Raw genomic sequence first — 13,231 nt, 5'->3', positions numbered from 1 at the left:
GCGCCGGGGCTGCTGTCCGACACCACGAGCACCGAGGTGCCGCAGGACGTCAGATGAAATCTGCTGTAACTGATTTATCAACAGCACAGACACGCTGTGCGCCATGAGAAGGCAGCCGGTGCCTGGGTCAATCCTAGGGTTTGGGGATGACAACCGGCCAAGCGTGGCCTAGCACCCGCTCCCAAGGGACAGCCGTCCTCTGTCACGACACCCGCAAAGCACAGGCTGTTTTCACTGTCACTGCCGGGCATACGTGACAAAACAGAAAGGCTCTGGCTTGCCGAGGGAAAGCCGAGGGAGGCGAGCACGACACGTCTCTGCTCACCATGGATTTCCGTACCTGGCCACCTCGGCACACAACCCAAGAGCCTGTGAAACACAGGCCAGCCTTCTCCGCTGCAACTTAATCCTTTACGTCTGCCCCTCGACGGGAAGGTCACGCCTGCCAGAGTGTCAGACAAAACCTGCCTTCACCTCCTCAGAGAGAGCACGAGCTCTGCAAGGGACCCGATCCCCGAACTACCGGAGATGATGGAAGATGAACGCGTTTTTGCATCTCACTGACCGTCACAAAAGAGAACAAAAAAGCAACCGCAGAAGAAGACTACCTTTGAACAGCAGAAAAATTACACAAGTCATGTTTATGGGTTATAAAAGCCCTTTTATAAAGCCATTTTTAAACAAAACCAAAAAGTTTACAAAAGAAAATAAAAGATACAGAAGAATGAGTTGCTTAATATATTCCAAAAAGGAGAAAAATAAAAGAGGGGACACAATTCCAACATGCTGAACAATAAAGGGGTCTTTTTTCCTTGTGGGTTTTTTTTTAATACAAAATACAAGCGAAGGATACACATACTTAAAACAGAGCTCAGGAGCAGGTATGCAGTCCTGGGAACCCTTCGATAAAAGCAAAGCAGGGTTCTGATATTTTCTTTTCTTTCTTTCTTTGCAGGTACATACAGAGACTGGAATATGTAAAATTAAGTAGCACAAAAGACCATCACACAATTCTACCAATGGATGTTGCATCTATAAACTCACGAACATGGTCAACAGTCATGTTCACATCAACCCCTCGAGGAAAAAAAAAAAAGTGTTGTTTTTATTTTAAATAAAGCATTAATGTTACATTCAGGCTTAACTCCTAGTACCATGCGGTAGGTCTCGGCATTGTCAAGGTATTGCAAGAGTTGCCAACCCTGCCAGGCCCGGCGACAGCAGCCACGTCTGCGCGCACACACCGCCCACGGGCCAGCGGCCCCCTCTTTGCAGCTGCCCCTTCTGTCTGCTCTCCAGATTAAAAGAAAAAATAAAAAGGGATGGGGAGGTGAACTGCAAAGAGCCTGATTTTTAGGGAAGCTCAAGAGGGGATTGCAAATACTCAAGACAAATATTCACTGCATACCATGTAAAGAAGCCTTGCTGACAGCCAAAGGCCCAAGGCCCTACCTGGAGTCTCCTCCTCTACCTCCAAAGGGATTATTCAGGGTTTGCTGTGACATGATGTTCATGGTTAAACAAAAATTTATGTAGCTCTTATTTACAATTTTCTTTTGTAACAATTGCTTCTGCAGGGAAAAAAAAAAAGTAAAACTCACAAATCTTCAAAACACAAAGGGAATAAGATGTCAGACACTCCCATGCGCGCACTCACACCCGCGCACTCACACACAAAGTACTTCGGGGGCTTTTACACACATTATTCTGGCTTAAGCTGATTGAGTATTTCTCCATCCCACCCACTAACCCCTCCCAAAATATATATATAAAAAACCCTTGCCCCAATATACAAAGCATATGCACAATGGTGGTTTGCAGTCACACTGAGCATGCTCAGACGGATGGACCCACTCGATTCACCGCGGCTGAAGGGGGCAGGCAGTCTAGAGCCGTCTCCAACAGTGGTTGATACACAGAGTCAGCCCGTGGCGAGAACCGGACTAGACTTAGAAAGAGTTGTGTTTTAATATAAAGAGTTCAATGAAAAGACATTCAAATGCCAGTCAACTACTGACATGGGAAGTCTAAAAATGAGGGTACACTTGGTTTGGGGAGGTCTCAAAAGGACACTGTCGTCTTTCAGAGCTCTGATGTTCCTCAGAGTACTTGGAAAAAAAAAGTCATCATGGACATAAGAACATAATAGTCAGGTTTGCTTCCTGGTTTCATTACATTTAAACCTCCCAAAACTGTAGGAAAATATTCAGAGGTCAGGGAAAATTTTCTGTTTGATCATATACATACAGAATATATAATTTCCACATACAGATGCGAGTCCCCCAAACTAACATACCCTATAACAGCAACTATTTGTGACAGTGTCCCTTTAAATATCCACCTGCTTACATTCTCATATCCTGCCTCCCCCAACAGATGAACATCCACTTCTCAAATACTAAACTCATGGATCAGTTTGTAGTTTTTAAGAACCATGTGTTCAACAATATGATCTGTTATAAAAATAAACACTTCACAAACAAATTACATAAAGCAAAGCACCAGTTTCTACAGCTCAAAAGCTTCCAGCATGTTACAGTTTACTTCCCTCCCTCCTTAACCTGGGTGCCTCAGTGTCTATTTGTACCTTTGTGACCATCACCAGCGGAGGGGAATTAAAAAAAAAAAAAAGGAAAAAAAGAGGAAAAAAAAAAGGAATTTGAGCACATCTTCTGCCACTGCCCTGGTAGTCTGTCACCCGTGCAGTGGCACAGGAGCTGAGCACGCTCACAACTGTTACCTGGCATCGGTGAGGTTCCCTAGAAGCCACCCAAGGTGTGCTGCTTCTCCCCCCCCCACTCTTCTGCTTTGAAGTTAAACCAACAAAATTATTCTCGGCTGCCCCACTCCCACGTCTTGCTCTCACCCACCGTCCACTCAAACCCATTTAGCTGGACGCGTTCGGCACTCTCGTGCAGCTCAAAGAACCTGAAGCACATCTGAAGTTTGCCAACTGAAGCAAGTCTGAAATGGCCAAGTGCTCCTCATCAAGCCTCGTGGCCAGGCGACGGCAGTACTCCCAGCACCTAACAGCGAAACGGCGTGGATTCGGAAACAGAACGTACGAAAGGATGTGCAACAGGAGTTAGTTATGAACCACCGTTTCAAGACCAGGGCAGGGCACTAGAACTGCACTTCGGAATAAATCCATTTACCTCTCCGCAAAGGCTCCGAAGCTACAGCTGTCTAACAGGAGCCAATCTTTTCAAAGCCTTCGTCTGTGAAGGAAACGTTCTGCTCCGTGAAGAACTATTCCTGCTCTGAACGCCAGGAATTTTTTACAGCTTTCCTTCAAGAAATCAGAATGCTTAACAAATTAATTAAAAAGGACATTTTCAAAATGTTAAGTCCGCTGCTACTGAAAAACGTTGTGGACTAAAAAAGCCCAGCTTCACAATTTCCTTTGATCTGCGAAGAGGTGAACTGCTGCCTTTCTAACAGAGTAAGCAGAGACCGTTCGGGCTTAGTGTTTGCACAAATCAGCAAAACAGCGAGACATAGAAAAAGTTAAAATCCCAGAAGTCATAGAGGATTTACATAGTGTTTGGGTCGTGACAAACACAAAGACAAGCATCGTGCAGCCGGTAACAGCCACTAGAGATGATCATATGAGAAAGCAGAACAGTTTTGTAAGATAAAGGATCAAAATTGCCAGGCATAAAATGATCCAGTCCAAAGCCTGAACTGAGAACAATGGAAACACTTTTCACAGCCTTAACTTCAGTTAAATGTGTTAGAAAAAAAAACCCAAAAATACATTTTAAGTGGAACTTACAAAATACACTGGTCAGAAAAAACCTGGTCTAGCAGGTAAAGAAAGCTGTTTGACCAGATCAGCTGGAGGTATTCTACTTTTAAGGAATCCTTGTGCATTTTCACACCAAAAAAAACCCCTAAGAACCCAATACAGAAGAACAGTCTGAAACAGTTTGGACTGAAGGGGAAGAACTATGCGGCCCAGACATTCACAAAAGTGTAGGCTACCCCCAAATTTAATCCAAATGATTAAAACTTGGCCATTTGTTTTCCCGTATTACCCAAGAAGCACTGGACTAAGAGCGGAGGGAATGCAAGAGACTCTGCTCTCCCAGAGATGTGGAAGGTGGGAAGAGGTGTGGGAGAGGAGAGGGGATTATATTCTTTTTCAAGACTGATACTTCAACTCCAGCCTTAAGCTGTTCTGCAAAATTAAACCACTTTAAAAAAAAAAAAGATTTACAATGGAAACACCGATCATCTTTATTGTAACGGCAACAGTAGTTTCATTATAGTAAAGAATGTTAGAGAACTTAAATTTTTATAAGCCAAGGTAAAGTAATTTACCAGCCTCAATAAAACCCATGGCTATGAATCACACAAGACAATTTCTCGGCTGTTATATTAATATTCCGTTCCACATTTTAGGCTCCACACTGTACTCAGCATCTTCAGGCTCCCTATACCATTCAGCCCAGTGTCCTTCCTGGTCATATTAGTGTATCACATCTAAAAGCTCTCTAAAATCCAAAGAGGATTAAAAATCTGGTACCATGTGCACCAGAAATCCAACTAATTAGCTGCCTTATGTTACCTTCAAGAGGCTGGTTACAAAACGTGTAGTTCTGTGACAAAAAAAAAAAAAAGATGCAGAGCTTGTCAGCTATAAGATAACTGTGAGCAACATACAGAAAGCACAAAGGGTGAAAGAAAAAAAAAATAGAAAGAAAAACGGCAGGTCCAGTTTTCAGTATTTCCACCAAGAAACATGGCAGCAACCTCCGTATTAGGGTTTGAAAACCAAGGCTTGTGTACTTTAATTAAAGTTTAAAAAAGGATATGGCTGCTTTGATAAAAACACATTAAAATGCCACCACACACGTCTCGTGTCTTGCATTTAGAGGGACATCCTGCTTTTATTATAAAACCACCGCCCTGCTACACTGCTTCCAAACTCCACTTCCTCCCAGCTTCACCGTTCAATACTGGTCCCTACTCAGCACTCCGTAGGCTTAGGGAGCAGAATGACGACCAACAGGTAGAAGCAGCCGTGTCCACGTGGGAGCAAAGTCTCCCAGGCTGTGGGATGGAAGGATGAAGCAATGGAAGTGGTATCAGGGCGATGTTCACTATCGATGGAGGTCTGCTGTCCAACACTGTAGCTGGAGAGGCTGAGAGGTACGACTACGCAGCCTTTCTGAGGACAGATGGAGGGAGAGAAGAGAAACACTTAGGCGTGACTCATGGGATCCGAGACTGACCAGAGCATTACAGGAATCCTTTGCTTCACATTTATAAAAGGACATCCCTCGCCCCAAAAGCTAAAGAACTTAGTTTGACGCTACCCATTAACTTTTTTTCCTTGGAAAAACTTTAAAGGCATTTTCCACAATACCAAATGGAAACCAGAGTTTTCAAAATGGTTTTCGATTTCTCTTCCCTATTCTGCCCATCTACAGCCAACCTTGGAAGAAATAAAACAGAGCTAATGGATGTCAGAAGCTTGTAGGTTGTACATCTGAATCTGTACAGAATGGACTGCAATTTGCCTACGGCAGAATAGTATTCTATCCAGCAAAGACAAAAGATCACACAGCCTAATTGGAAGGTCTTTTCTAAATAAAAGACAGTGGACCATCTACAAGTCTTGATTGCTTTCCACAAAAAAACATGCCTGAATCCGAGGAACACAGGATTCCTCCCCGTGTTTCCTCTTCCTTAATTAGAATTAATATCGACTACATTTTTTTCTGAGAGTGAACTTGTATCAACAAAAGTCTGTTAAAGCAGGTTCATTTTTTCCACATATTCAAATACAGAATTAATAGTTTTTAAAGAACTCTTACCAGCACTGGAAAATCTATTCTACTTAACGATTGGTAAGTATGGTTTCCACGTATCGGTCTCAAACCTTATTGCTTCACAACTGCAGTGTCCCTTGAAAAAAATATATATTTAAGTGGTCTGTTAATTTGTCTCAAATGGCTTTCAGATTTGGTGGGGGAGGGAGAACGGAATGGCCAACAGAGAACATTGACTTCAAAATCTTACTGTATAAGGGTTTCCTCTTATTAAAAAAAGGATACACTGTATTAAACAGCTGAAAGTAAAGACAGCATTCAAAGCCCATGAGTCAAGCCACAGCCAAAACCGTGTTCTACCCCTAAGTATGTTTTCCTTTTTCTTTTTTTTCCTTTTTTTTTTTTTAAACAAAGATTTCCTCAACTGCCATTTAATCTTCACCAGAGGGTGCTTCATCTTCAGATCCCTCATCCCCTGACTTCTCTGGTGGAGGGCTGGCTGATTTTTTCTTTTCCGGGGGACTTTCAGGCTCTTCATCCTCTTCTTTGGGGGATGGGGTCTTTTCTTTTGTTGCCTTGGAAGCTGTGGGGCGGCCTGCCTTCCCTTTGCCTTTCACTGGACTGGGGGTCACTGAAAAAAAAGGAAAAAGCTTGTAAAAGTTCTGATCAGCAGCACAAAGTCATATGGCTTTACACAACAAGGATTTACAGGACACTCCAGTAGCAGGTCTCCTTTTGCTCTGACCATACCACCCACATGTTTTTTGCACTCCATATTAGTAAAGCTGAGAAGTTTGCTAACAAGATTTTAAACTATTTAATTTTAAGTCCTGCCTAATTACTGGGTATGACATCATGAACCTATCCCCCTGTCAACCAGTACGTACATATGCTGTTATTCCACAGTACAACAGAAAACACTAGCCTCGAAAGCAGGCTGTGTAACTCTCTCTGCAGAGCTCACCTGTCGCCTTTAGCCTGGGCTTCGGCATTTTCTTTTCTTTCCTCTCCGGCTTGGATTTCTTGGAGACCTTTTTATTTTTCTTTTTTGAACTGCCATAGTCACTATCATCATCATCTTCCATGAGGAAGTCTTCATCACTTCCTGAATCTGCTGAAAGCACACACACACAAAAATTTAAGTTTTTGGGAAAAGGGAGCAGCCAAAGAAGATGCAGGTGAGAGATCTGCCAGTTAAAGTGCAGAGACAGGAAACCAGGACCCTGCAGCCACATGAGCTGCCACCTATCTGCTGTGCTAAAGAAACTCCACATAGCACATTTTACATTGGTAAGGATAAAACAGTAGGACAATGAAACAGGCAAGTGTTTCGAGGTCCTCAAAAATGTTCCATCTCCTTCACAAGTAACCCAGCCCAAAACAGAGAATCTCTCAACAGAGGGAAGTTAAGTGATCTTCTCAATGGCACTCTTACTCCATCCTGAAATCAGGCTGGAGGATTTCAGAAATCTAGTGTGGTTCATTATCAGCCGAACCCACCTCTTCTTATGAAACAAACCATCCTACTTTGATCCCTCAAGGATAAAGTACTTTTGCATCACCCAAAACCAGCATCAGTGCCTCAAAACCTCAATGGGCTAGCAAGAAGCAGCAAAAAGCATGAAGAAGTTTATAGGCAGCCCTAAAGGATTATGGCAGACGTACCACTTTGCTGCAAACTTTGTGAAAAAATGTAAGCTCAGCCCATTGGACAGTCATGCATGTCCGTTGGACATCCCATCACATAAGTTGTCCTTCTCAGTAACTTACGTTTTCACTTCCACAGTCAAAAAACAAACAGTGTTCCTTCTGCTGTGTGGCCAGACCCACAAACCCCTGTCTAGTCCTATACCCATGTCACACTGAATTTAATTGTTTACAATCCCATTTACTCACTCTCCTGGAACTGTGCCTCATCATCTTCTTCTTGTTCCTCCTCACTACCCACATCGTCCATAAGCATCTCCCGTTGTTTAGAAGCTGCTTTGGATGCTGCCTGTCTTTGCTGACGCACATTTTTGTGGTCTTCTTTCTCATCCTCGCTGTCCTCTGCGGCAAAAGTCACCAAGTTATAACGAAGGTACAGAATACAGCCCACCTAGCTCTCATGGGGTAGCACGTGGGCAAGACAAAGGTCAAGTCATTCATGAGAAAGTTCTCACAGCTCAGTTACTCAGCGACTGTCCTGATGGAGAACACAGTCACATTCAACCCAATAAGCCCCATTCTGTCATCACCCAACAGTGTTCCTACGCAGTATCTTTCGCTGCAAAGATTAGCAACCTAGGGTTTCTGTTTGTTTTACCTGCAGGTCTTTTCCTGGATTTGGAGGCTGGTCTCTTATTCTTTTCTGGTTTAGCTTTTTTTCCTTTTTTGCTTTTTTGAGAGCTCTCATAATCACTGTCAGCTTTGCCATCATCTGCTCCTAAGTCATCATCTTCACTGCCAAAATCTTCGTCTGAAAGAAAAAGGTACGAATATAAAGTTTCCTGCATCATTCTGAAATATGGACAAGAACTACAGGGAAGAGCTTAACAGACATCTGTGAAGACAATATTTATAGCAGCACCAAATATCCCAAACTAGGGCTGGAAGTAACAGCCGTAGAGGCAGCATCCAGCTTAAGGTAAGTGTTTCAGAAAAGCGCATGGTTCTCAGGCATGCTATATCAAATCCTTCTCCTGTGACTCTTGGAAACTGGTCTTTATTTTGAAAATACACTATCAGTACATGTAGTCAGTTACCTGCCGAGTGTGAATCATCTTTCTTAGTCTTCACATCTTTTTCTTCTGAATCCTCACTGTAAATGAGAGAGAGACAGGGTCTGACTGGTGTTTTAACTCCAATTCCAGTCACTGCTGTATGGAAAATAACAATTTTCAGAGAGCAAATTGATCTGTAGGTTGGGAACATGCACTTTTTCTGGACATTACCACCTTATACTTCAGGATTACTCAGCTGTATATGCAGTTATCATGGTCAGAAAAGTAACGTTTGACCTCTGAATCACATACAAACTTACAGAGAGTCAGGAGAACCAACCAGGAAATAAAAAGATTGAGATGAATCATGCACTTTACTCCAAAACCTACCAATAACCCAACTGTCTTCCACATCACAGTTAGAATTCTGAAGTTTTACATGCTAATGCATGGCCAAATCTATAAGTGGAAAAGTTTTATTCTAGATAGTTGTATCGTCATCACTTGTCTTTACGCCACCACTTGCTCTGGAATCCTTCATTCTGTGTACACTGCTGTACAGCAGTCCACAAGCACATGTTTGGTCTGCAAGCTCCCAAACGATCTCATCTCCGATGGGAGTTTCACTGCTCGTGCCTAGTGGTTTCAATCCCATCAGAGGGTACCCTTGTCAAGAGAGTACTAACGTGCAGTTCCTATCCAACCCTCACCACTGCCACTGTCTGTGGAGGGTTCCCCTTCCAGCTTGTAAGAACACACGCTCCAGTCCCAGAGCAAACAAGTGTTTTACAACAGGAATGGGGAACTCTGTTGAGGGCCACTGATGTACAACTTGTGCTCCAGGAATGGCCGAACTGCGGAGTTTGCCAAGCTCAAGAAATACAATAGATCAAACCTTTGCTGCTTTCAAATTCGGCAGCTGGAGCTGACACAACATTTATGAAAAACTCTTAACAGTTCAGATAACTTGTTGCATTACAACTCCTCAGTCTAATACAGACAACTCTGGATTTCGATCACTTAAACACACGACTGTTTTACATGCAAGCCCTCTGCAATGCTGTGATATACACAGAAGTGTTCTTACATACTTTAAAATCCCCCAAAATAACAGGACATCAAGGTCAACTGTCCAGTTGCTTTGGGAGCTGCCTAGCCCAATTTCTTTGTATGTTATACCCATTAAATCTTTCATTTCAGGTGCTACAGGCATTTGCCAGGGTAAGAATAAGTCTCCCCCTCTCAGTTCACAACGGCAAGTGAACCATGCACATATTCCCATGCCTACATTCAGCTTTCACCTTACGGAACAGGAACATGATGGGGAAGCCTCTTAAGCATTACCTATACTCCAGCAAACAGGGCTACAGAATAAAGAGACACCCTGGGCTTCCAGAGCAAGAACTGGCTGGCAGAACATCCGTCCCTGAAGTTGACGTCTGCCACGAAAGCAGCCTTAATAGGTCTTGTGGCCATCATTTGCTGACCAGAGATATGGGGAAAAGGAAGGTACCTTCACTCTACAGGACAGACTTTCACTGTTCAGTAACTTAGAGCTGGGTCCTTGCACACTACTGGAACAGCTCAGTTATCAAAACAAGTTACTTTGCTTCTGAATCAGACCAAATAGGAAATGGGAAAGAGAGAACCACGAACCTAACAAACAGCTCCTACTCCCACCTGCTGCTGTAGCATCCCATTTAACCACAGGAATGCTCTGAGTGTACAAAACATGGAAAGGGAAATGCATCTTGCCACTAACTTACCTGGACAACTGCACCAGTTGCCAATTTTTGTAACTCGTATCATATTCCTTCCCATTCCAACTGTCTGGCTCTGGAAAGCTATTTTAATGACAAAGTACTAGCGACAAGTACTTTACACATGATTTCTCTGTCTACTTGAATGAGAAAGAACCACCTCAACATCCAAGCTGGTTACACAAGCTGTGTGACTGAGCACTCTGGACCTCAGGCTGCAGGCCCTGAATTCCATTTACAACAGTTCCTCTCTGAAGATGCTGCTCCCCACATACAGGACATGATTTGGAGATGTGTTTGTAACAGATGAAGTGCTTCTTTTACCTGTCCTCCTGAGAATTCTTCCCGGATCGCCTCTTGTTTTTAGCCTCCCGGGGAGACGAACGGATTTTCTTGGATGGGGGACCTGAATCTCTTCCATAATCTTCATCTGGATGGGACAGTACAAAATGATTTTGAATCAAATTCCGAGTTCCCAGCAAACTGACTTCCTCTGCTATAACTTAAACTGACCACTTCATGCACACCAAAAAGCAGCCCTTCGAAACAAACAGAAAAAAGCTTCAAACAAAACTTTACAGAAGCGAAGTCCTGTCTTAAACTTGGGATTTACCTTTTCTTCCGCTACGAGCGCCATAAAAATGCTGCGTGCAATCAAGTCTGACACAGGAGTATTAGGAACCATACAAAAAGCCTCACGAGAGGACACAGTGTCTTTTACAGCTAGTCAGCAACAGTTCTTGTGTAAACCTATTAAACATTAACATTTATATACCCTTGTACATGCTTTTAATAGCAAAATATTTCCTGTCCTAGGATGGGAAAAAGTATGTCATTCCATAGTTGTAAAAAGATAGCCTGTAAACTACTATCACACAATACCTTACACAGTATGAGCAACAGGACTGCAATTAAAGAACTATGCACATTTGTTCCCATTAATTATCAGCACAACCTCACTTAAACAGTAGCAGTATGACTACTTTGTAAGAACACAAAACATATTCCATATGGCTTCCAGAAATATTTTAATTCACACAGAACATACAAAGATTCTTTTTTTTTTAATGCAATTCACAAAAACGCCTGACATTATGGGATTAATGAGTCCACTAAACTAAATTGAAAACATTTTACTGTAGGAAAAAGTGGCATCAGGGAGATTCTGCCACAGAACATAACGTAGACCAAGGAAGAGGACAGTTGCTGCCAACAGCCTCAAGGCACTACAACAATACAAGCATTAAATAATGAGATTTCTATCACCATTGTTTGTTTAATACAAAACATACGAGAATCATTATATTTTCAAATACTTATTAACAGTTCAGAGACTGTGAAGAGCAGAAACTCCTTAGAATTTAACTTAAAGATGTGACTAGAAGCAAAACAATTAGTATGCAAAGCAATAAGTAAACTGGTCTAGCTTAAGAATGTTATATTGTTAAGAAAAAAGAAAAAGTCATTTATTTACCAGCATCATCTGATTCCTGAAACTGGGAGTAATCGACCACCTTCCTGTTCCTGTTAAAAAGCAGAAGGGGGGGTGGGAATTAGCAATACATAATCTCAGAGATACAAAGCTTTCCTCAAGTAACCAGAAAGTACCACAGCCTTGCTTCCAGTGCAGGGTTTGTGACCCAAAATCATCCCAAGAAAACTCTTGTAAATAAACCACCTACACCCCTGAAATCAGGAACAAACACACACTATATTCCAGCATTTTCCCAAGGAGCTCTGATAACAGACTGGATTTTATCCTCAGAATTTCAAAGTGCTGTTTGCTAAGTAGCTCTTTTACGGCTCGTGACTGCAGTGAGGCAGAGCCACCTCACCCTACGCAGCATGGTTCCTTCATTACCACAACCAGGTACCTACAGTCACGTATCACTACACTAGTGACAGCACTACTCTAAAGCAGTGGCTGCACCCCAAGATGCAAAACACGTTTAAAGAAGGCAACAGCCAGAGCTCCCCCTAACACGCCGTCTCAAAGCTGTATTGTTTAAGACCAGGATTCCAGGTATAAAAGTAGTACGTAAATATAACGAATTAGATAAGCACCTCCTAACTGCTCTTTTATGAATTTCTGCTTCTCACAGCTCAATATAATGATGCTTGCTCATACCTTCTCCTCAAGATATTTGCTTTCCCACAAGTTCCCTGTTTCTAAAGCATTTTGAATTTTCACCAGGGGCTTTCACCTGGGAGTTTTCCCGACTAGTTACCAGCAATTCCATCCCTAACAAAGATGAACAGAGCTGTTACAGTGCTTAACTGTATCACTAGGCACGACACTGGAAGACAACAGTGCGGTTTTGGACAGCAAACGGCCACGGACCCAATACTTTCTTTACCTCATCAGCACCTTCTCTGCTCTCTAACCAAACTGAAAGTACTACAGGCAATGAGGTATCAACAGTGCAAATGCAACAGGCAATTCTAGACAAAATTAACTAACTGCACAAGCAGCTATTACTGAAATCAGTGCCTCACTTGCCAAAAAAATTTACATCTGTTTCTCTAACTTACCGAAACCTAAAAAGAAAATATAAGTAACTGTTGGCTATTTTCAGAAGGAGAAAGAGCTGAAAAAGGCATTAAAGATGCCAATACCCCTCCATACACACATCTTACAGTCCCTTTGACCCAAAGCCAACAGCGACCTTGATTTTGTCGCAGTCATTACGGGAACTCACTTCTACAGCAAGTAACGAAGGGCGAGCGATAGACGCAGTGGCCTACCCAGCACGAGAGACTTGAGGAGCGCTGCAGCCAGAAGCCAACGCTGAAAAAGGCATTAAAGATGCCAATACCCCTCCATACACACATCTTACAGTCCCTTTGACCCAAAGCCAACAGCGACCTTGATTTTGTCGCAGTCATTACGGGAACTCACTTCTACAGCAAGTAACGAAGGGCGAGCGATAGACGCAGTGGCCTACCCAGCACGAGAGACTTGAGGAGCGCTGCAGCCAGAAGCCAACCCAAA

General features: G+C 42.8%; 1 protein-coding gene across 1 annotated transcript; it reads right to left on the bottom strand.

The window, feature by feature from the left end:
- Positions 1 to 5,771: 5,771 nt before the first annotated feature.
- Positions 5,772 to 11,763, bottom strand: NUCKS1 (nuclear casein kinase and cyclin-dependent kinase substrate 1; the record flags this gene model as incomplete). The annotated part of the gene is made up of 7 exons (XM_010154236.1): positions 5,772 to 6,408; positions 6,742 to 6,888; positions 7,674 to 7,826; positions 8,083 to 8,235; positions 8,522 to 8,577; positions 10,564 to 10,669; positions 11,714 to 11,763. Coding segments are annotated over 7 exons (865 nt in total), but the record flags the coding sequence as incomplete, so codon positions are not given.
- Between the last annotated feature and the right edge of the window lie 1,468 nt (positions 11,764 to 13,231).

Source organism: Eurypyga helias, unplaced genomic scaffold (assembly GCF_000690775.1).
Source record: "Eurypyga helias isolate BGI_N326 unplaced genomic scaffold, ASM69077v1 scaffold44266, whole genome shotgun sequence".
Lineage (NCBI taxonomy): Eukaryota > Metazoa > Chordata > Aves > Eurypygiformes > Eurypygidae > Eurypyga > Eurypyga helias.
This window is presented reverse-complemented; position numbering and strand designations above follow the sequence as displayed.